Source organism: Balaenoptera physalus (assembly GCF_965194825.1).
Source record: "Balaenoptera physalus genome assembly, chromosome: 9".
Lineage (NCBI taxonomy): Eukaryota > Metazoa > Chordata > Mammalia > Artiodactyla > Balaenopteridae > Balaenoptera > Balaenoptera physalus.
The window spans coordinates 2800640-2824112 of NC_138888.1; the positions used below are offsets into that span (position 1 = coordinate 2800640).

General features: G+C 54.5%; 1 protein-coding gene across 4 annotated transcripts in view; it reads left to right on the plus strand.

Annotated features, from left to right (window-relative positions):
• RPS6KA2 (ribosomal protein S6 kinase A2) overlaps positions 1–23473 on the plus strand; it is a 372586-nt gene that overhangs the window by 311796 nt on the left and 37317 nt on the right. For all 4 annotated transcript variants that reach the window (XM_082475550.1, XM_082475551.1, XM_082475552.1 and 1 more), the window contains 5 exons: positions 33–70; positions 2430–2572; positions 6290–6360; positions 8030–8118; positions 20391–20455. In XM_082475550.1, the coding sequence (XP_082331676.1) occupies positions 33–70; positions 2430–2572; positions 6290–6360; positions 8030–8118; positions 20391–20455 (406 nt within the window). The remainder of the gene's footprint in view (positions 1–32; positions 71–2429; positions 2573–6289; positions 6361–8029; positions 8119–20390; positions 20456–23473) is intronic.

Genomic DNA, 23473 nt, shown 5'->3' on the forward strand with positions numbered 1-23473 from the left:
TAAAGCATCTGTTTTCCTCCGCTTTCTTTCAGCATCCTCCTGGACGAAGAGGGACATATTAAGATCACAGGTGTGTAAAGTCCACCCGCCACCGACCACAGACTTCACCCCGGCGGCCCTGGTACCTGGGGGCCGACTCAGACTAAAGCCCTCCCTCTCATCACACCAGCGTGTGCAGACAGGGCTGCCTTCCCCGTGGCCGTGGCTTAGTTCTGTTGGTGTGCGTCTTCCCGGGGATGCTCACGCTTCCCAGATCGGCCCTCCTTCCTTCTCTCCCTCTGACTTAAGACCCTTCTAGCGCCTTTCCTGCTGACTCTCAGCGTCACTGGATGTTTTGTTCAAGAATCTCATCTTAGCATGTCTGCGGGGCCGATCTCCCCACTGAAACCTCGAACCCCTCCCAGTGCCATCGGTTCAGCCGGAACGAGCACCGCCCCCCTTGCTCCGTGATCCCCGCTCGTGCTAGTTTCCTCTTGCCGTGTCACAGTTACCAGCCTCAGTGGCTCAAAAGGGCATCAGCTGATCATCTTACAGCTCTGGTGGCCGGAAGTCCAAAACAGGTCTCACGGGGCCAAGATCAAAAGGGCTGCGCTCCTTTGTGGAGGCTCCCGGGGAGGATGGTCCTGTCGCCTCTCCGGCCGCCCACTTCCCTGGGCTCACGGCCCCGTGCTCCTCCTTCAGAGCCAGGGGGCAGCCCCCCTAGTCTCTCTCTGACTCTGGCCTCTGCCCCCCCAAGTCCACGTAAGGACCTTGTGCTTCATCCCGCCGCCCCGAGATAACCTCCCCTCTTGAGATACAGCAGGGCCCCCTCTGCCAGGTAAGGTGACCTATTCACAGGTTCCAGGGTTGGGGTGTGGACGTCTCTGGGGGCCACTCCGCTGGCGCCCCGCTGGCCGGGTCCTGGCCTGGTCTCCACTCACACCCGCGCCCCGTGTCCACCAGCGGGCTGGCCCTGCGCGAATGCTCCCCCCCCCCACCTCCAGTGGCAGCGTCTCTGCTTAGGCGGGGCACCTGCTTTACCCCTGTTCTGTCTTCAGAGCCCCCTGTCCTCTGCTCCTCAGCCCCACGCCGTCTGGTCTCCCCGCTGCCTGTTCCCTTCTCTGGGCTGGTTCTCCCCGCTCTCGATGGACCCCCAGTCCCAGCACAGAGCAATTGACCGTTACTGCTCATTAATGTCAAACAGTCAGACCTCTTAAATTTCTCATGAATTATGCACAAGAGCATGGCACTCATCTGACAGACCCTTTAGACGGCGACCTCCTGGCAGGGGCTGCACAGGTTCCAAGGGTGTCCGCAGTGTCTGCCCCCCAAACTGTGTCCAGTTTGACCTGCTGGGGCCTTCCGTGCCTTCCCACGTGTAGAACAGCAGAAGAAATTAACCCTTAACAAGCTGAGAAAGTAAACCTGACTTCTACAACTGGTTAAGGCAGTTCAAAAGTGCCAGCATGGCATTTCGTGGAGATTGAAGGTTCTGGTAGTACTTGACCGGTTTTCTCTGCTGAGTGAGGAACTGCACGTGTGTTATATAAATCTCACGTGTACAGAGGTAGCTGGAATAATTATGAGCTACCACGTTAAATTTATGTGTCATATAGACTTTTGGCTTTCTCTGTTTTAGTCATTGTGGTCTCTGTTATTTATTAGTGACCTCAAGTCAGTCGTTTGTAATGGTTTGTCATCTTGGCCAGGCATAAGTTACAAACAAGCCCCGAGACTCTTTGTGCAGAGTGAGTTGCTTCGGCAGTGGGGGAGCAGACCACGTGGGTGCTGGAGACTCTCACTTAGCCGTGAGCTCACTTGGTCCTCACGTGGCCCCGGGAAGAAGGGATGTCCACCTTAAACTCACAGACGGTGAACCTGGAGGGCTCTATAATCTTAGAACCAGCGTGTTCACTGTGTCCTTCACCCACTGGGTGCAGTAACACGAGCATCGGAGGACGGCGGCCTTGGCTGAAGGTTTCGTGGGCAAGGTCCAGGGGAGGATACCCCATGACAAATGCTCTGAAGCCCCGTCCAACTTGTCTGCCTTCCCCTTTGTGCCTCACCAAGCGGGGACCTCCTTCCAGAGTGCCTCCTGCTTGTAACCCCTTTCCTGCCCTTTCTTTCAGAACAAACAACCTCTTCCTGCCCTTCCATCAGGGTAGCCCCGCAGGCCTCTCCACTGGGGCCGCTGACGTCCAGGGTGTCCTGCTAAAAACAGGCTCCCGGGGAATTGGTGTCGGGCGTCAGGGATGCAGTTTCTGGGTGCCCTCAGGAGCACTGCTGAATGTGTGGGTCCCTATAGAAGCTGACCGGGAGGTGTCGGGTTTGGCTCGGCTTCTGCGGGCAGCTCGGCCCCAAGAGGACAGCGGCGGGAGGTGGGCCGGCCGGGCAGCCAGGGGTCCACGTGCCGCCCGGGACTGAGCGCTGTGCGCTGTTTTCTCTTTTAGACTTCGGGCTGAGTAAGGAGGCCATCGACCACGACAAGAGAGCCTATTCCTTCTGCGGGACGATCGAGTACATGGCGCCCGAGGTGGTGAACCGGCGGGGCCACACGCAGAGCGCCGACTGGTGGTCCTTCGGCGTGCTCATGGTATGGCGTGCTCGTGGTGTGGCGTGCTTGGGATATCATGTGCTCGTGGTAATGTGTGCTCGTGGCTTGACGTGCATGCGGTGTGGCATCTGCGGTCCCCAAGGTGCCCCCGTGGCTGTCCCCTGAACACCCGCCCGTCCCTGGGGTTCAGAGATCCAGGAGTGACCCGAGGAAAACAATGCCCGTTGTGTGACTCAGGACAAGGGGGGCCACCGATTCCTGACCCTAGCATGTCCTGGCAGCCTCCTCTCTGTCCCCACCCCAGACTCCCACCATCAGGAAACAGAGCTGGGATTCAAGTAAGGATGCAAATGTGTTAAGAGTCAAACCTTTACACTTAATGCTCTTACGGGTTTAACATGAGGATTTTAAGGGATGCAGCTACCTCCAGATTAAAGGTATTTTTCTTATTTCAAACACAGAATCCCTCCACTTAGTCATCAAAATCACCATGAACCAAAATACACGTGGAGTGAAGCATTTTTACATCTACATCTAGAAACTTGGATTTTCTTTGGGTCACGTGCTCGCAGACAGAGCGTGCAGCAAACACCGTCTAGCCAGGGTGTTCTGTAGTCACAACAGAAGCGGAGTTGGCTGCCGTCCTCCGGCCTCACGCGGTCCTTCCTCTCCTCCCTTCCCCCTCCCCCCACCCATCCCCCGCAGCCGGGCCCTGTGCTGGCAGCCCCTCCAGGCCCGCCGCGCCCTCAGCGTGGACCAGACTTCCGAGGCTGTGAGTCTGACATTGACTGGATGGGAGTAGCATCGTGGCATTCCCGGCTTGTCAGCCCCCTCCTTGTGCATTTCACAAACGAGGAAACTGAGGCGACGGGAGTTTCCGTAGATCCGTCGCTCGGCCAGCACTGGCATAGCCTCCTTCCCACACACATGCCTCTCGCCCTGGCCCCGGGGCCTCTGGACTGTGTCCTGGTCACGGTGCAGGGCATCAGCTGGGTGCCCCTAGGCTGGTACCCAGGAGGCCACACTCGGTCTCTCGGTTCTGGTCCCCGGCCCCGCGGGCTCGGAAGTGCTGGCTGTGTTGGATTTGTCGGCACGGACGGCTGACCCCTGTCTGTGGGGGGCAGACACGTCAAACCAGCTCGGAAGGCAGTTCCCACGGCTCCAGCCGGGATGCCGGCTCACAGGTGTACAGTAGGTGACGTCACACCACGCGGGGCGGCGCCCCCGTCTCCAGGGTCAGTGCCCCCGTCTCCAGGGTCAGTGCGTTCTCCCCCCGTCAGCCACCTACGAGGGAAGTTAGACTGTAATGAGAAACCTGCTCCCAAAACAGAATCACAACAAATTAAGCACATTAATACAGGCAAGTGATGGGCCCAAGCTCGCGACCTGACAAGGGCTCCGTGAGCGTCAGCTGCCAGGGCGCTGGTGACGCCTGCTGTGTTCGTGGTCATGCAGACCTTGAATGGCCTCTGCCGGGATGCAGTCCGTCTCCACGCCAGAAGCCACGGGGACGGCCTGCTCTGCTTACCTTCCCACTGACCGTCCCTTTAGATATGTTGGTGAGACCGTCAAGGTAGCCTCTCCCTCTGCAGGGTAACTGCGTGCTTGGCTCTGCCCCTGTCCACGTGGGTGCTTCCTCGTTACCCTGTCTGGAGGGTGTGTAGTGGGGGGCGGGCATGGGGACCTCGGCACCCTCGCTGCGGATTTTACCGGAAGTTTGATGTTGTCTTCCTGACACTGGATTCCAGGTCCGAGGTTACAGCTCTGCATCTGCGGGAGTGATTCCAGTTCTTAAGCCCGCATCCGCCTGAGAAGCACGTTCCTCTGGAGGGTGGGGTGGGCTCCCGGAGGGGGACCACAGGCTTCATCCTGTCCCTGGATCCCAGCGAAGCCCTTAAAGATGTAGGCTGGGGGCTTCCCTGGTGGCGCAGTGGTTGAGAATCTGCCTGCCAATGCAGGGGACACGGGTTCGAGCCCTGGTCTGGGAAGACCCCACATGCCGCGGAGCAACTAGGCCCGTGAGCCACAACTACTGAGCCTGCGCGTCTGGAGCCTGTGCTCCGCAACAAGAGAGGCCACGATAGTGAGAGGCCCGCGCACCGCGATGAAGCGTGGCCCCCGCTTGCCGCAACTAGAGAAAGCCCTTGCACAGAAACGAAGACCCAACACAGCCATAAAAAATAAATAAATAAATAAATAAAAAATAGCTTTAAAAAAAAAAAGATGTAGGCTGGGCTCACGAGTGACCATACAGCAGTTCTCCAGGGAACCCTTGCCCAATGCTCTGAAGTCACAGAATGCCACCTCTGTCTCTATGGAACTGATACTTAAAAGAGCAGGAGGCCGGCCTGAGCCTGGAGAGAAGGACTGTCTTACCGGCCGGCACAGCAGAGAAAACTGCAACTAAAACCGCGCACACATCAAAGCCACCTGGAGTTAGTTTTTTGAGGTTTCTGGGGGAGAGGGGAGTGGGAATATGCCATCCCCCTCGTCTGTTTCTAGATATATTAATAAAATCTATCCCATAAATATAAAATATGCCTTACATACTTTTTCTGTCAAAATCATTGCGTGTTAAGGAAATAAATGGAGAGGCTGAAAGGAAAAAAAAGGGACAGTGAGGACATAAAAAAGATGGAAAGAAAAGCAACTGAGGGAGAAGAGAAGCCAGAGGTAGCGAAGGAGGAGGGACGGGAAAGGGAGGAGGAAGGTGGCCCGTTCTGCGCTGGTGCCCCCAGTCCGGCTTCTGCCCGCCTGTTTCCTCCACGTCTTCCCCAGGCTCCCCACGCTCTCTTCTGGAACCTCTTCGGGTCCCCGGCTGTCGGTGGCCGGTGCTTCGCCGCGTCGCTCCTACGGGCCCTCTCATCTTGTGTTGCGAACACCCATCTCTGTGAGGCTCTCCCGGGCACGGGGCGCGACCTTCACGCGTCCCTAGCGCAGGTGGCGGTGCCCGTGCCCAGGAAGGTCTGTGCCCCGAGGGTCCACAGGCAGCGAGAGCAGAGCGGGCCTGGGCTCCCCGGGCCCCTGCCCCTCCTGCCCCCATGAGACGGGAAATGCCCCTGGACTTTGGAGAAGGTGACCGGAGAGGTTGGCCCCTCGCCTCTTCCAGGAGAGGCCCGGCCTCTGCTGTCTGCCGCGGTCCACACGCCAGGAACGGTCCCGCCACCTTGCTCTCGGGCACAGGACATTCTTCCCTGAATTACTCACTCCTTTGACAGACTCGTCCCCTCCACATTCGGGGTCTCGTAACAGCTGGGGGGGTGGATCACGGTGGCCCGAAGGAGGAGGGTGGTCACGGTGATGGGTCTGCAGGGCACTCAGGTCCGAAGAGCTTCCTCCCATTCGACCTGGACCCGGAGCTCTCTCTCCCCAGCCCTGCCCTCCCCTCCTCGCTCAGCCCCTCCACGGCACCCTCCAGAGAAGGACGGGTCCTCAGTCGACCCCGTGGAAGGTGTGTGGCCAGGGGCTGCAGGTCCCCATCCCCGTCTCCATGGCACTGAGCACATTCTCATGGCCGTAGAGCTGAAGCGTTTACTGTGTCCATCATCCATCCGTCTCCCCACTGAATGCCAAGGTCCACAGTGCAGTTCTGTTCGCTGATGTACATACACCAAGCATGTAGGCCAGCGCCGGCACTTAATTGACCAGGATTTTGAGTGGCTACATGAACTTGGGCTGCATTTTGCCTGTCTGGGTCTCGCCGCTGTGAAGTTCGCTTGTTCTGAACTCTTGCTGCTGTTCTGTGTTGGTCTGCAGTTCGAGATGCTCACGGGGTCGCTGCCGTTCCAGGGGAAGGACAGGAAGGAGACCATGGCCCTCATCCTCAAGTGAGTAGAACACCCACCTTGGGACCCACCCCAATACGTGTTAGCACCTTCTGATATCAAGAGCTTCGGTCTTCGAAACCGGGACTGTTCAGTAGGCACGAACGGTAATGAGCATTCTTGGCATTTTCATGTCAGTGGGTGAAGCCCGTGGCATCTCTGAGTGATTCTGATGAAATCTCCTACCGAAGATAAAGTTTTCCATCAGTAAAAGTCATCTAAGTTGTCCAACGGCAAGGTCTTTAGACGTGATGGTTGGTGACCTTCAAAAGTGCAGGTTCAGGGGCAGAGGGCTGCAGGGGCTCTTGAGAGAGCCTTCCCTTCTCTGCCTGTTGACCCGTTCGTGCACGTGCCTGAGCTCCCCTGCCTGACATCAGCAGGAATCATGTGGCCCAAGTCGCTGAGTACAAACAATTTTCTCCTAATTCTCATGAAGAATCTTTTAACACAAAAATGGGTTTTGCTCTTAGAACCCTAGAAAGAAGTCTAAACCCAGAGCCAGTCTTGCTGTAATAGCTTTTTAAAAACAAACAAAACAAAAAACAAACAAAAAAACACATCATTTTATTTTTTTGGCCATGCTGCGTGGCATGCGGGATTTTAGTTCCCTGAGCAGGGATCGAACCCATGGCTTCAGTGGAAGCGCAGAGCCCTAACCAGTGGACCGCCAGGGAAGTCCCTTGCTGTAACACCTTCATCAGAGCAGGCTTCCTCTGAGCGAGATGTCAGAGGGCAAGCTCTGGGAGAGAGAAGCTGACAGAGGGCGAACGGGGTGGGGAAGTGGCCCTGGAATCCGGCAGGCTCCAAATTACTATCTCCCTGCTCAGTGAGAGGGTGGGCCCACTGCACCTGCAGGAGAAACCATGAAGGTGCTTGGCCTCACGACCAGCTCTCTCAAACTGTGCTTGCAGGCGGACACTCAACGTTTATAAAACCAGGAGGCACCTGCAAAGCTTACGGTTTTGTAGATACGTCATTATATAAATAGAAGGAGAACAGTTCGTGGAAGACACCCCGTAGAGAGGATGTAAGCGGTGTTTCCCTGTATCACGTGACCTTACACTATGGATGACATGCGTAGCTACAGTCTACTATGTTGGTTTTTTTTTTTTGATGGCCTCTGTTCCTTTTAATTTTAAGAGGGAACAAGACCTTTTTTTCTAAAGCTAGAATAATTCCCTCCAGCAAATCCCAGGTGTGAACTTGTAACCTGTCGTTGGGAGTCACAGCATTTCTGAAGGGGCAGCAGCAAACTGTGGACACGTGGTTCCCAAAGCGAGGTCCTGCAAGGCCCTCCTTTCCCAGATGTTGCCGCAGACCACACCAGAGGCAGAGGAGAGAATCCAGCTGTCTCCTCAAGCCAAGAGGAGAGTCCTAAAATGTCAACCATGCTGGCATCTCTCCAAAGCCTTTTTTGCTGTTGTCTTGGAAACCATAGTTAATTTCCATTTAAAATGTTCTGTACGTTCGTGGGATCATTCTTGTTTATTTTTAGTGGCCTTGTTATTTTTAGTGAATCATTATATAGCTGTTGTAAACAGCTGCTCTGGGTCACATGGGTGTGATTGGATTTGTCTGTAAATGCTGACTGCAGAACCGCAGAGCACTGAAGAAAACTCTGCTCCCTTTGGGGCTTATCCTTCTTACCCGAAAATACGACTGTGCTTTTCAGAGCCAAGCTGGGCATGCCGCAGTTCCTCAGTGTGGAGGCTCAGAGTCTTCTGAGAGCCCTCTTCAAACGGAACCCCTGCAACCGGCTGGGTAAGACTCCCTGAGGCCCCCGGGCCCGCCCCGGGCCACCCACCTGCTCACACTCAGCTCTGGTCTGGCCCCGCATTTCACCACGTTCTCTGACAGCAAAAGGCCCTGCCGCAGGGGTGGAAGTTCTATCACGTGTTGTCCGAGCTCTGAGGATTTCAAAAACACACGGTCGCTGCCCGAGTATTGTTAGTTAACAGTCACCGTTTTTACACAAAATGGTGGCATTTACTTTAGAACTCCGTAAACTAAAGATAGAACCCTGGAAAAGCCACCCCCTCTAATTTGTCTTTGAATGTTACAGAGAGATCATAATGGTTTGCCCAGTTCTGATCTGGATGATGAATTAATTGATTACTTTTCGTTAATGTCTCCATCAGTTCAAGAGAGACACTGAAATAATCTCTTCTAGTCTAAGGCCAACTTGTCGTTCAGCTCAGCAGATCTTAACCCGATTTAGAACACACCTGCCTCAGAATCCGGTTTGCAGAGCTGTGAGACATCAAAGTGCATGTAAACATCTTTGCACATCATTTCTGCTCCTGTCTGAACCCCTGAACCCGCCCGGTCTAGAGCCCCACCCCCATCTGGTATCATCAATCTTTTAATGTTTGATCCCAGCAATTACTTTGGGTTAATTACCCCTTTATTTTGATTCTGTGACTCCTTCCTGGTGCTCTACCCCCATCCAGTGTAAACACAGGCTCTCCATACAGCACTGAGAGGCCAGGGAGCTGGGGAAGGCAGGTACACAGCTTCTCACATTCCTCTGCCGATTGGTTCTTGCACAAACCAGGTAAATAAGTCATTTCTCTTCCTGAGCCTCTGGTTCCTCTCGGGATGACAATGATACACATGGAATTCTGCACTAATAAAATTATTATCTCATTCAAATCCTCACAATACTTCAAAGTAGATAAAAGGAGAAATGTTAGATTCACTTATGAAAAGAGGTATATCCCTAAGAATTGCTTTTAGCTGCAAAGTACAGAACTCTTAAATAATTTAACCCAGCTAATTTAATGTTTCAAACTGCAGGTTATTATTCTCACATTACAAGCCGTGTAGCAGTAGAGCGTTGTAAGCATTGGCTGGGCAGCTGAACTATTGCTCTCAAAAGCCCAGATCGGTCTGTCTTCTTAGTTTACCATCCTTAGTATATTGCCTTTTCATTCTCACACATGGTGCCTTGTGATCACAAAATGGCTGCTGCAGCTCCAGGCATCACATTCATGTTGAAGGGAGCACAATGTGGCTCCTGACCAGAGCCTCCCAGCTCTGTGGGCACAGGGTCCCATGTGTACCCCCCACGCCCCCAGGCCCCCAGGGCCCCCCTCACCTCATCATGCATCCTAGGAAACCGGCCCCATCATAGCTCATCTTCTGGTCCCTGTGGTTGACGGACTGTGCAGGTCTGGGGCACCACGTCCCTCTGGTGTTTCAGAAATGCCTGCTTTTCAGGCAACTGGGGGAATACTGGGGCTCTGTACTGATGGTCTCAGGCTGACCATCCACCTTTGGGAGGTAACTAATTAAAAACAGTCCCCCCCAGTTTGACTGTTCTGTGATGGGAGTGATGGAGAATGGCTTGGTGTTTTGTGTAAAATAGGATGTGGGCGTCTCTCGCCCTCCCCCCTCCTTTTCTCTCCAAGTCTCAACCCTCACCCTCCCTCGAACTATCTTTAGCTCACAACTTGATTCTTTTTTACTTTAATTTGAGCTGAGGATATAATTCTTCTCCCTTCGCCTGTAGAGAACTCCCTGAAATTTCACTGTAATTGGATTTAATGAATTGTGTGAAAATCTCAACTTGTTTTCATTTTATATGTTATTTTCTTTCTGTGGAAAAATTGGACAAAAAGTATCAAGATTTAGAAAAACAGAAGAAAGATAATACATAAAATCACAGTCTTGAGGAATAAAATGGTGTATTTATCAGACCCAAACATGAGGTGAGGGTTTCAATTTTTACCTAAAGACCTCCCTATGTCATAAAGCGGCTAGCCATAGCAATTTTTTTCTTGCTTTCCATAATTACTATACTTTTTAACCAGTGAGAGCCTGTACAGTTCTTTGTAATATCTTATCCCCCTCCTGTCTTTTCCAATTGTGGTAAAATACACGTAGCAAAAAGTTTACCGTCTTCACCATTTCTTAAGGGCACAGTTCAGTAGTCAAGTACATTCGCAGTGTTGGGCAGACGTCAACACCATGCATCCACAGAACTCTTCTCATCTTGCAAAACTGAAGCTCTGTCCCCATGAAACAAGAAACCCCCATTCGCACTCCCCCAGCCCCTGGCACCCACCCTTCTGCTTTCTGTCTCTGTGTTTTGACTCCCCTTGGGGCCTCATGTCGGTGGAAACGTACAGAATTTGGTTTCTTGTGTCTGGCTTATTTCACTTAGCATAATGTCCACAAGATTTATCCGTATTGTAGCATACGTCAGAATTTCCCTAATTTTTAAGTTGAGAAAAATTCCGTGGAATGGGTATACCACACTGTGCTTATCCATCCTCCATCCGTGGACATTTGGGTTGACCCACCTTTTGGCTGTTGTAAATAACGCTGCTACGAACATGGGTGTGCAATTAGCTCTTCAAGACCCTGAGTTCCAGAAGTGGGAATTCCTGGATCCTATGGTAATTCTATTCCTAATTTATTGAGGAGCATTTTCCACAGTGGCCGTGCCCTCTTCCTGAGGGTAGAAGCGTTCTGGACCATTTTAGCCTCTCGATCCGGCATGGCGGCCATGTCTGGAACCATCCATTGTGGTGAGGTGTGAGGACAGAGGAGCGCTCGGCAGGGGGTGCTTTTGCCCCCACCTTTCCATACATCAGTTGAAAATGTCTGTCAAAGTAAAGCACATACTCTTCATCCAAGTAACTCCACTTCTGGGATGTTTCCTAGGACGTAGTCTCACAAGTACCCAGAGACCTACGGGATGTTGTTAGTGCAGGAAGGAGGGGAAGAAAGGAGTCCGCGTCTCCGCCACCGACGGACGGTTCAGGGAAGCGGGGTCCATCTACCCGGGAGGTGAGGGAGGTCTGCACCACTGGCTCGGGGCTGCATCTCAGCCAGAAAAGAAGAGTTAAGGAAAAATAGCAAATGTCCAGAATGATCCTATTTGCCTTTTTAGAGGAGAGGGAGGGAGGTGAGCAAAGAAAATTTCTGGAAACACACACAAGTAGCTGTTAGCAGCGAGTGTGGAGGGCCGGGTGGGGAGGTGAGCTTTTCCTTTCACCCCAGACACGTCAATAGTTTGATTCTTTAATCAATAACACACACTCGTTTTATGATTAAAAGCCTAGTTTTTCTAAAATTTGGTTTTGAGAGAAACACGGGATAGTCAGAGACTTCCGTGTGGTGCAGGAACCCATTCTCGGCCTCGGAGCTGCCCAGACGGGCAGATGGCAAGAGTGTGGACCCGTCGGGGGCTTGGGGCCTGGCCTGCCTTCCTCTCGGCAGATACTAAGGGCCCTTTAATTAGGAAGGAGAGGGACGATGTATATGTGACCCAGAAACACACACACCTTCACGGGTTCCCTGATGCTTTCCAGGCTCTGGCGCTGGGGAAACAGTGGAGCAAAACTGTGGCCCTCGTTCTCATGGAGCCTCTAGGATGGTAAAAGATGGGGCACACAAACGCCCCTCGGCTGCCGTGAGAAAGAGTGGGGGGAGACAGACCTCAAGGGACAGGAGCCGGGGTGCCTGCTGGAACGTGGAGGGAGCACAGACGTGAGCCGGGGGGGTAGCTAGCGAGGAGCCCTGAGTGGCAGCAGCAAGCAGAGGGGCGGGGATCCAGTCCCACCCAGCAGCTACTTGCTGGGCGACCTTAAGCAGATGGCTGCCCCTCTCTGTGCCTGGTGTCCTGCCCTGTGAACCGAGGGTGAAGCAGAACCTCTTCAGAGGGTTGTTAGGAAGACGTAAAGAGCTGGACCAGTGCCTGACACGTAGGAAACACTCTAGTGTGTTTGACAAATAAATGCATAAGAAAGCAGAGATAGGACTTCCCTGGTGGCGCAGTGGTTAAGAATACGCCTGCCAATGCAGGGGACACGGGTTCGAGCCCTGGTCCGGGAAGATCCCACATGCCGCGGAGCAACTAAGCCCGTGCGCCACAACAGCTGAGCCCACGTGCCACAACTACTGAAGCCCACGCACCGCAACGAAGAGTAGCCCCCGCTCACCGCAACTAGAGAAAGCCCACAAGCAGCAATGAAGACCCAACACAACCAAAAAGTTAATTAATTAAAAAACAAAAGCAGAGATGATCGGAGCGCACGGACCTGTGGGGTGGGGGAGGGCATCCAGGCTCTTGGCCACATTGCTTCCCACCAACTGGACCCTTTTCTTTCTCTCCCGCTTGGACAGATAGAGAAAGTTATCAGAAGCACAGTTACTGGTAGAGAAAGCTATCATCCTTTGCCATGCGTTTTAACAGATCTTGTTAAACTGCCTCCTGACAGCATTGCAAAAAGGAAGAATGAATGAGGAAGGGATTGTTTGACTGTCTCTGGAAAGCCCTGCATCACTAGACAGAGAAGCACTGAAGCACCTGGCCAGGTCCTAAGTTCATGCTAGAAGCAGAGCAAGAGAGAACCAGCTACAGAGAAGAGGGACCTCTCCAGACTGTCACCCTCAGAGGAGTCCTTACGAAACTTGCCACCAGTAACTTTGCCAATGGTCAGAACTTTCCTTTCAGTACCAAGTTTTTGTTATGAAAATCCGTCCGGTCTCTGCCTTGTCATTCTTGAGTGCCAGAATAAAACCTGGACACATGTTCTATTATGAATGCATATAAGAGCATGTGTGCAAAGTACCTGCCTCCTAGGTAGGGGCATGCCACTCCACTCCTGACCGCGCTGCCCTTGGGTAGTGCCCAGGTGTGGTCTCACGTGCCTGACCTCCCCGGGGGCGGGAACTGGAATCAGGAAGGAGAAATGAAGACATCATCTCCTTTATCCACCAAAACACACAGGAGAACAAACAACTCAGTCTCATCTCTTGCAGCAACTGAAGAATTTTGTCTTGGGAGTCACTCTTTTCTTGCAGATATCATTGCATTTAGTGGAGAGGATTGTCACAGGGGGCCAGGTGACTGTGACCAAGTCAGGGGGTAGGGAGTGCTGGATTTGTTCTCCCTTCGTTCTGGAAGAAGGAAATAATTTTCTAAATCTGTTTTTTGTCTTAGAATTTAACATCACAAAAATCATAGTTCTCTAACCCAAAATATTGTTGTATTATTTAGTTTGCATACCTGATGAGAGAGAAGGATGGGTTTATCTCATTAGGTGGATAGATAACCATCAGTTAAAAGATACTCGCCCAGTGGAGCCCACAGAAGCATGGAAAATGGCCCATCCACGGCCGAAGATTGCCCTTCAGATAATTTCTCAAGTGAATTATAAAGCTTTCCAGGAGTTATGGACCATCCGGCAGCAGTATTTCATATCCTAGGATGTCCAGACTCACATAAAGAAGGAATTATAGTCGGAATTATTACTCACCCAACTTGACCCGGGTCAGCTACTAAATTTAATTGCCTGAAAATCTTTAGCCTTAAGGTGGAAATTACGTTGAGTAGATTAATCTTGGTCTGCACAGGTAGCTAGATTAGGAGGCTGGGACTCTTCCCGCTTCTGATTGCCTTGAGCCTTGTTCTTGACCCCCCCCCTGCAAAAAAGTCCACTGGCCATTTGGGGAGTTCGTCAATATCAGAAGGCCTCACCCAAACCCCGGTTCCTCACTTAGATCTGTGGTTTGACCACATTACCTTCAAATCAGCCCAGATCTCTGTCTCTTGACACTTGAACTGATGAAGAGACCTGTCTGTGCAAATTTCCCCTCTTTATCAGGACACCGGTCATATTGGGTCCGGGGCCACCCTGCCCCAGTGTGACCTCATCCTCACTAATCACATCTGCGACGACCTCATTTCCAAGTAAGGTCACATGCTGAGGTTCTGGGGTTAGGACTTCACCGTCTGAATTTGGAGGAACACAGTTCAGCACCTCCGAGAGGGTGTCCATAGCATTTGCAGTGGAAGGGACGGCAGAGGTTCATCTGGTTGATGTCACACACTCGGGTGACGAGACCGAGGTCCTCGCCCCAGATCAGCTGCCCCAGGCGGCCTGGCTGCCGAGTCTAGAGCTGGCGTTTCCCCCCACCCCGCTGTCCCCTTAAGGGGCAGTGTCCTCACCCAAAGAGTCCGAGTCTAAGTCTCCAGCCCACCGCTGACTGCAGTGTGCACTGCTCAGTGAGGTGCCCCACGCACCTGTGGCAGGTGCTGGTGACACCCAGGTAGAGGATGCTGCCGCGTGGGAAACCCAGTCGTGTGGGCAAAGAGGCCAGAAATGTCGGGTAGAGATCCCCCCGCCTTTCCCCTGCAGACCTGAGACGCCTGAGGAGCCAGCCAGAGGGAGCCCCCTCCTCCAGGCAGTACGCCGGGGCTGAGGGGCAGGGGCAGGGCCAGGGCGGTGCTGGAGGGACAGACAGATGGAGAAGACAGACAGGCCCCCACCCAGGCCAGGCCTGGCAGGGCTGGGCGGTCAGTGGAGGGGAGGGAGGGAACGGGTGGTTTTCCGTGCCATGAGTGGAGAGATTTTACTCTTGTCAAAAATGGAGTCAAATTTGAGTTTATTTCCACCACAGTGGCGTGTGGACCCGGCAGCTGGAAAACTGGATTATTTGGGTTTCGCACTTGATGGAAGCAGGTGCAAAATGCCCGCCCAGCAGGGCTGCCTGGGACCCTTGGGCGGCATCTGCAGGCTTGTGCGTGTGCTGGGGAGGGGGCAGTGGGGGGCGTGGGTTCTGGGCCCGAGAAACGTCACAGGCGCAGTCGCAGAAGCAGAGAAGACTAGCTCGTGAGAGCACGCGTGCCCTCCAGGCGGCCTGGGTGAGGGGCTGGGAGGGCAGGGCAGGCGGAGCGGCCTGGGCCAGGCGGGCGCTGCGACGTCCCCCGGTCGGGACCCTCGGAAGGACGCGGCAAGCGGAGCGCGGCAGGCTTGTTTCTCAGAGGATCGATCGTTCTAGTCGTGAATTAGAGAAAGACCCTCCTGGGGCGTCTCTAGCTCACCCCTGTGAGCGTCTGTAACTTAAGGCCTGGACGTCCTGGACTCCTGGGGGCACACGGGGCAGAGGTTAGAAAGGCGTTAGACGTGCCCGTGAGCATAAAACAGCGCAGCCAGTAGACTACCGCTGATGACCGGAGAACACGTGTGGGCAGGGCCCGTCCACTCGCCCAGGGCTTCTGCTTTTCGTGTTTCCATTTTCCGTTCCGGACTCGATCTGCAGAGGGTGTGCTTTCCTGATCTGACTTCAAACACAGTCCACTCTGGGCTCCAACCGTCTCATTCCGGTCCCACGGGCATCGCTGTGACCTCTTGTAAAGGGCCAGCCTTTGACGGCTTGGTCAAGGCCGAGCAAACGCCCCAGCCCCTGGCTTGGAGCTGGTGGTCCCAAGCCAGCCCTGAGGGTGCTGCCGGGGCCCCGCCTCAGCCAGCAGGGTCCCAGAAGACACAAGCTATGCCAAGCAAAGATTTTAAACAGTAAATGAAATTTCAAGCTGACCGACAATACTTTAAGACTCTAAAAATAATGTGTAGATGATCTGTAAGTGATTGAGAAGTGAAAAAGCAGACCTAGCGTTCAAATCCTGGGTGGTTATGGACTGGCCTTTAGGAGTGTGCCGGTCCGGTAGAGCGCAAAGTATGCAAGGAAAAGAGCCAGACGTGAGTTTATTCTGAACATGCCCAAAAGAATAGAGAGGGACTCTGTGTGACTCTCCAACGGCAAATACAAATATTTCAACAGAGTCACAAAGGGTCCAGGGATTAAACATTTCCCAAAGCTATCTGTGCACAGGAAGATTCAAGGAAAACATTTCTGGCCCATCCCCAAACCTTTTGGGGATGATTTACTGAGAAAGTGGAAGCCCATTGATGACTAAGCCCAGGAGGAAAGGAACGGGGTCATCTTGTTAAAAATGTGAGGGCTGCACGTACCCAGGGCCATAGAAGAACAGATCCCAGCCTCAGGCACAGCGCTGCGTTTTACAGCCAAGCGCCAGTGGAAGACAGTTCCAGTGGGACGCAAAACTACCCCTCAACCAACGCGGAGAAATCCGAGACGGGGGTCCAGATACAGAGGTTCAGGAAGACAGCCCCAAAGCGATTGGAACAAAAGTAATTCAATGTTCATACGCCAGAGAAGAAGCATGAATTCTTGAATCTGCTGTCCCAGTGAACTCTTTCTGCGTGTTTGGCTGGCATTGGGGATCTTAATCAAGACTCGCCAAGCTGCATAGAGAGAATGCTGTTTCCTCCGTTCTCCGTGTTTCTGTCCATAAGTACCTGTTCTTGTCAATTCTTCGTGAGCCCTCCTCTTGGGGACAGAGTGAGACCTGAGTGCATTTGGTGATGATGCCACAGCAAGTCAGCCGAGATTCAGAGACAGACACAGACACAGTCTCCAGACTGTCCCAGCTCGGACCTCCGCTCACTGCTGTTTGTCAAATGTATTAAACAAAAAGGAGTTGTCCAGCACAAAGTAGACTCTTAACATGTTTCAGGAGAGGATAAATAGAACTAGAATCCAGAATAATAACCCCATGTGCCCTAGGAAGGTTGACAAAGGCTTTAGAGAACTGTGTGCAGAAATTCTTTCTCTTTTACGTTTTCCCCTCTTTGGAACACCTGGATTTTTGAGTAATAACCAAAGTGTTAATTCACTCTCGAGTGTTTGTTGAGGCCTCGAAGCACGAACATGGTGCAAAATCTCACTGCAGTGGAAGAAAGAAGATGCAGATAAAAATGTTCTGAGTAGGCGCCCGAGAAAACCCAGCTGGTACTAGCAAACAACTGTAGTTACACCAACACCTGTATTTCCTTTCTGTCTTACTTCGTTTTGATTCCTGCAGAGCTTACTTGCAAATGATGAATGAGCATGAAATGCAGTGGGTACAAAATGCAAAGTAGATTTTTCAAAGTCACACAGTCAGTGAGTCACTGTACAGGTGCCTATACCTGGGCTCAACATGTAAGCACCAGTCTCCCACCTTTGACTAACGCACAGAGCTTCTGGCAGTGCAACCAGCGTTCACCAAAAAGAGCGGGAAGAGGTACAAATCAGAGGCAGTTTTTCGTTTCTCTTTAATCCTCGTGGCCAGAAGACTTTCAATCCCGAGCTCTGGTCTTCATCAAAGGAGGCCTGCGTGCAGGTGGGCACGAAGCCAGACTGTTCATTCTCAACATCTTGTTCCAGCAGCTGCTTGGGCACCTGTGGAGGGCCTCTAGGTGGGGATGCCAGGCTGAGACCAGATCTCTGGACTCAGGTCAGGGGGTTGTTTATACAGCAAGGGATGGACATGGACATCCGGAGGGTCCTCAGCGTGAGGTCCTCAATAAAACTGTTTCTCTCTACTCATGACAACATTCCTGACACCAGACGTGTGGGGTTTTCCACACCACCTGATTCTCCACTTCTCTGCAGACACCGACTGTGTGTCCTACGATTTAGCTCAGTTCTGGCACTGACCACCCAGAGTTACCTCGGACCCCACAGGGTCAGGGTCACTCCCACCAGACACCCCATCTCCGATGCCAGTCCCAAGTCCCAGGTTGTCAATGTGCTTCCGGCCCACCAGCTGTAAACCCAGGGTTACCAAGGCCCCCTCTTCAGCTGTGATAATTCACTAGAACAGATCACAGAACTCAGGAAAGTGCTTTAGAGAGTTACTGTTACCAATGTGTCACAAAGGATGTTCTAAAAGGTCAGATGAACAGCCAGATGAAGAGGTGCGTAGGGTGAGGTCCGGAAGGGTCCCCAGCCCAGCCGCTTTTGTCCCTTTGGGGTTTGGGGGGAGCCACCCTCCTGGTTGTTCACCAGCCCAGAAACTCCCCTCACCCTGGTGTTCAGGTTTTGTTGGAGGTTCCATTATGTAGGTGTGATTGATTCAATCACTGGCCGTTGGCGACTGGACTCAGTCTCAGCCCTTCTCTGCTCCCTGGGGTTGGGCGTGTGGGCGAGTTGGTCAGAGGTGGATGAAAGTTCCAGCCCTTATCACAGGGTTGGTTCCGTCTGTAGGGTCTTTCCACAGGTCACCTCGTTAAGACAAATTCAGGTGTGGTTGAGAGGGGCTTATTATGAATAACAAGATATGCCTCTCTCACGCCTGGAGCTATTTCAGGAGCCAGTGACCAAAGCCAGATATCAAAACAGGAGATGCTTCCATCATTCTTATCACTCAGGAAATTACGAGCGTCTTAGGAGCTCTGGCCAGGAGCCTGAGACAGAGACCAAAATATGTATTTCTTATTATATCCCAATGTCTCAGGAGAAAGGCCAGATTGGATACGCACGTCAGGGTGGAGTTCTGGGGCAGGAGCAGAATCTGTCTTCCCATTTCTGCTCCTAAACTCTGGTTTGGCCCTGGGCACGTTACCCAGCCTCCTTCAGGCTGGTTCCTTATCTAGAGAGTAGGGATGGTGTCCAAGGCACTGGGTGTTGGTGGCATTTAGCGGGAGAACGCCTGTGATGTGTCAGCCCCGTGGCACTTCCCCGTGTCCCTAGAGGGGGAAATTCCGGGTCTGACAGCTTCCTCCGTTCCTTGTTCGTCCATTTGCATACCAAAGTGATCATCACCAGATCACCGGAGTCCAGCATGGCGACAAGGCCAGGGGCTCTTTCCCAGGGTGCTGGCCTGGCCAGGCTTCCCCAAGGAGTGGGAGCTAGCTGGGCCCTTGTCCACCTAGAGGCGACCCTGACGCCACGGGCAGCTTCGCGCCTCCTTTTCTGCCCATGTCACAGCTTCGACCAGGAAACAGGGCCGGAGGTGACAACAGGAAGCGATGAGCCCACAACGGGCCTTGTCTCCCGGGACCCCTGGCGTCCTGGGGGAGGGTCCTTCTGCTTCTCAGGCTGCACGGCAAGGCCGGGCAGGGGGCTCCGCAGTGACCACGGCGGCTCGGGGTGGCCTCACCCTGTCTTCCACATCTTCCTGCTCCCGGCCTCCCAGCCGCCTGCCTCCCTCCCGGGGATGAGGGGGGCGGCTCAGCCTAGTAGGGCAGACGTGGGACGAGCCTCTGAACGGGGCAGGGCTGGGCCCCAGCGCTCGGGGTGCAGAACCGGGAAGCCTGTGTGGGCCTCACGCACGACCTGGTCGATTGAGACGCAGGACCTGTTTCCCCAGACAAAGCCGGGGCAGGAGTCGCCTGGCCGAGGCCGCCTGCCACCCCTTCCCGCACCCGTGCTGCTTCCCGGCCCCTCCCTGACTCACCTTCCCATCCTGGAGAAAACGCAGACCTCACGGGGCGTTAGGGCTTGGCTGTTTGATTTTTGTTTTTTGGTTTTTTTTTTAAATTAATAGACTTATTTTTAGAGCCATTTTAAGTTTGCAGAAAGGAAGAGAAGGTACAGCAAGTGCCCACATGCTCCGTCACCCCCTGCACGCAGTGTCCCCTGGTGTCAGCTCCTGCTGATTTGATGCGCTTGTTAGAAGTGATGAAGCAGTATCTGCACGTCGTTACTACCTGAAACCCGCGGTTCACATCAGGGTTCACTCTGGGAGGGGTAGCTGCGGGCTTCAGCAAGTGCATGATGACGTGTGTCTACCATTAGGTGTCCGAAGTCCTCTGCACGCCCTCACCCATCCCTCCCTTGGGGCTCAGGATTTCACATAAGCAACAAGGCAGGGAGAGATTAGGCAGAAGTAGCCAGCAAAGCAGCACTGTTTGCACACAGTGTCCAGGTGACAAGAAACCTCTGTCTCGCGCAGGCCCAGGTGGACACAGGCCACCTCCAGTCTCTCTCCAGGTTCCCGTCCCGCTAGAAACGGGCTCTCCGGGTCCTGGCTTCCTTCCCCTTCCCTGTAAGCCCCAGAGCGGCCTTATAAGGCTCTCTGTGCTGTAGCCTCCACCCTGCCCTCGCCTGCGTTTTCTCATCCTCTGGAAGGCCCGGCCTGATGCTGGCTCTAATGGAGACCGGGGTGGGCCTCCACTTCTTTGCCCAGATGCCCGGGCATCCCCACACCTGCAGCAGGAGGTCCTAGCCTGCCCGACCCCGTCTCTACCACCTCACCTGGTCACAGCTCTGCAGGGCTGAGTGGTGGCCTCGGCGGGCTGTGAGGGGGCTGCTGGCAGGAGAGGTCGCAGCTGGGGGCTCCTTCCCCCTGGAGGGCGTCAGGACCCCAGCCCCCTCCCTGCTGCGTCAGAAACTCGACAGCACTGCAGTCATGGGTTTGCTCTGACGCCCATCTCTGCTCTGTGTCACCGCAGGTGCTGGCCTGGACGGCGTGGAGGAGATCAAGCGCCACCCTTTCTTTGTCACCATCGACTGGAACGTAAGTTTTAGGCCGGGGTCCCGACTGCACAGAAACCACAGGGAGGTGGGGCGGGGGAGTCGGCAGCTGCTGGGTACAAACCAGAGGTCAGTGTAGACCTGTCACCTGGAGGAGGGCGCTCCCTCGGGGGGTTCTGAATGCGCAGGCATTTCCCTGGCACAGACCAGGGACCACCCACCCCTTCCCTGCGGCTCCAGGCCTGGAATCCCTTCCACACTTTCCCTGTTAGAGACCGGCCAGCCTCAGTGGCCCTGCAGCCAGGCCACCTCCCCGAGGGCAGAGCAGGGGCCACCCTGGGCCCAGCAGAAGGCTGAAGGGGCCCCTCGGCCGCTCCCGGGCTGCACAGAGCTTTCAGTTTGGGGCCTCTGGGCGCCCAGATTCTGCACTGCTTCCTGCCTCTAAACAGGATCACGCCCGCACTCAGCAGTCGTGTAGAAGTTGCTGCAGAAAAACATTATCCAGACCGGAAAAGACAAAGCTGTTTGTGACGCTTGTTAAAGACATAAAGAAGACTTCCCTCGGGGGGCTGTCGAGATGGTGTGGGGACCACTGCAGGGGGGTAGGCAGGTCCAGCCGTCGGGAGAGAGATGGGGCTCAACTCCGAATACAACAAGGAAGGAGGGGGCGTGTCGGGGGCCAGAAAGGGACTAAGAGGAAACACCAGGGTAAGGGGCTTCCAGCTAAACCCACCGACCAGGACTCTTGCTGAGGCGGGTCAGGTGTCCAGACAAATCCAGCAGTCAGGCCTGGTGGGAAGAGCTCAGGGGCCCGAGCAGGTCGGGTCAGAGTGAGGGGACGTCGCCGGCTCCGCGCTGCCGGATGGATGGAGGACTGCGGCCCCTCCCCAGGGAGGACCCCGGGTCCCGTGCTCCCAGCCGCCTGACTGGATGCGGCGTGGAGCTGGACGCCAGCTCAGAAGTTCCCGACTCTCACTTCCCCCCGACCCCCGGCCGCTGGTTCTGCGGGGGAGGGTCAGGGTAGGCGGCTCCCGATGCGCCAGCCGACCATGGGGCCCGGCTCCCCGTCTGGAGGCGGCAGGCCTCTTCTGGGAGCAGGTCCTTTGGTCCTTTCCCATTGCGTAAGCACAGCTCTTAGCTTTGGGGTTTTCTTTTCCTGAGCTAGGATTTGACCAGAATGTTTACAAAGTGAAAGTCTCTCTATGCTGCAGAGGGCAGTGCCCGTGTCTGCCCGCCCCCCTCCCCGCAGAGTGTGGGGTGTCCGCGAGCCTCGAGAAGGGGTGGCACCTCGGCTCCGGTGGGTGGGCAGGCCCCGCCCCAGGTCTCACCTCTGGGGACATTTTCGCACAAACGACACGTAAAGCCCGCTGCTCGCCGAGCCTCCCAGCCTCACCCCTACAGCCTCTCCTCCGCTCTCCACCTCAGCCCAGGAAGCACTCCCCCTGGCAGTAGGGGCACTTTGCTAACCTAGTTTTAGATGCTGGTAATAGAATATGTGCACAATTAGACCTGGTTTCAGAGGTGAGAGTAGAGAGAAACCTGGTGACTCTTTGGTGACGTGAGGCGCCTGGGAAAATGGGGCCAGCATCGCTGGGGCAGGGGCTGCAGTGGGAAGGGACCAGCACAGGAGGGGAAGGAAGGGGGTCCCGGCGGCCACACCGCTCAACACTAGAGCCTGGCTGGAAGGGGGGCCGTGGGCAGCTGCTGGGGAGATGCTCACCCCAGGACGGTGCCGGAGAAGGGGCTTGTCCCGGGGGGTCCAGGCCAGCTTCGTGAGGTGCGTGGAATGTTCACAGCGCAGTGGCCCTGGGACACTGCAGCCTGGGTTCCCGTGTGTTCCAGAAAGCCCAGGTCTGCGTGAGCTCTGAGCAAGAGCTGAGGTGCCCGGCCATTTAGAGCAGCCCTGGTGCACGGCTGGGCCTGGCTCTGTGGTTGGCGCAAAGTCCCTGGCTTCCTGTACCAAGAAGGTGGCACTTCTGCATCACGTCAAAGCAGTCGGGCTGGAGTTAGGTTGGGAAGTTTCTTTCGTTGCTTTTGGCATTTCGTTTCATTTCATTTTGGTTTGGTTTGGTTTTTGAGAGAGACCCTTCTGATGCACTCAGACAACCTTACCTACTGTCATTTCCATGTTCACCCGAGGATGACCAGGCAGGGCCAGAGGCGTGGAAGGATCTCATTGCGTCCCTGGCTCTGGATGAAGCAGCCAGAGAGGGGGAGGAGCTCTGAGAGACCACTTTTGTGCACATTGATGTATTTAATGACTACTTGGGGCTCGCCCGTGTCAAGGTGGGCAGGTGTCCGGGACGTAACGATGGAAAGACACAGCTGTCCTCAAGCTGCTTCAAGTCCGGGGGAGACCGCCATGCAGGCGTGCCGTCCTCCAGCCACGGAAGAGGCGTGCGGTGGGGCTGTCCCGTCTGGGAGGGGGTGACGCCGCAGAGATGGAGGAGGATTGATGAGGGGGGAGCGGGGGATGGGGGGAGGGAGTCTTCCCAGCAAAGATCTCCTGGGACCGCAGCCTCACTCCAGCCGCTCCGGCCCTTCCCAGGAAGACGAGCAGTCATCCCCTCCAGCCCCGGCACGAGCTGGTCAGTCCCATAGGGGCCGCTGGGTCCTGGCCAGTGACCGGCCCCGGCTTTAGAGAGACGTGCACGGGATAGATTTGTCCAGATGTGCTCTTTCTGCTTTCGGCAGCTTAGATAACTGGAAACCACAGGGGAGGGAGACGCATTTGCAAAAACTTTTAGTACCAACAGGCCTTCCCACTGCCAGGCAGATGCTCAGAATGGCAGTGACAAGGCGACTCCACCCCAGAGCCGGCCTCAGGGTCCAGCCTGGAACATATAAGGATATGATTTCACCTCTGCTTCCTTCTGTGACCCAAAACTGTCAGCAGAAGTTTTTGGTTTTTTTAAGTAAATACCTGTCATCCAGCGCTTCTCCCGGGGGTCTTCAGGTTTCCTGCTGGGGCAGAGCGAGTCCGTGGCCGCTGCACGTGGGGGGCGCCGCCCCGCTTGTCCTGCTCTGCCATCACCTTGTCCTCAGAGCCTAGCAATTAGCA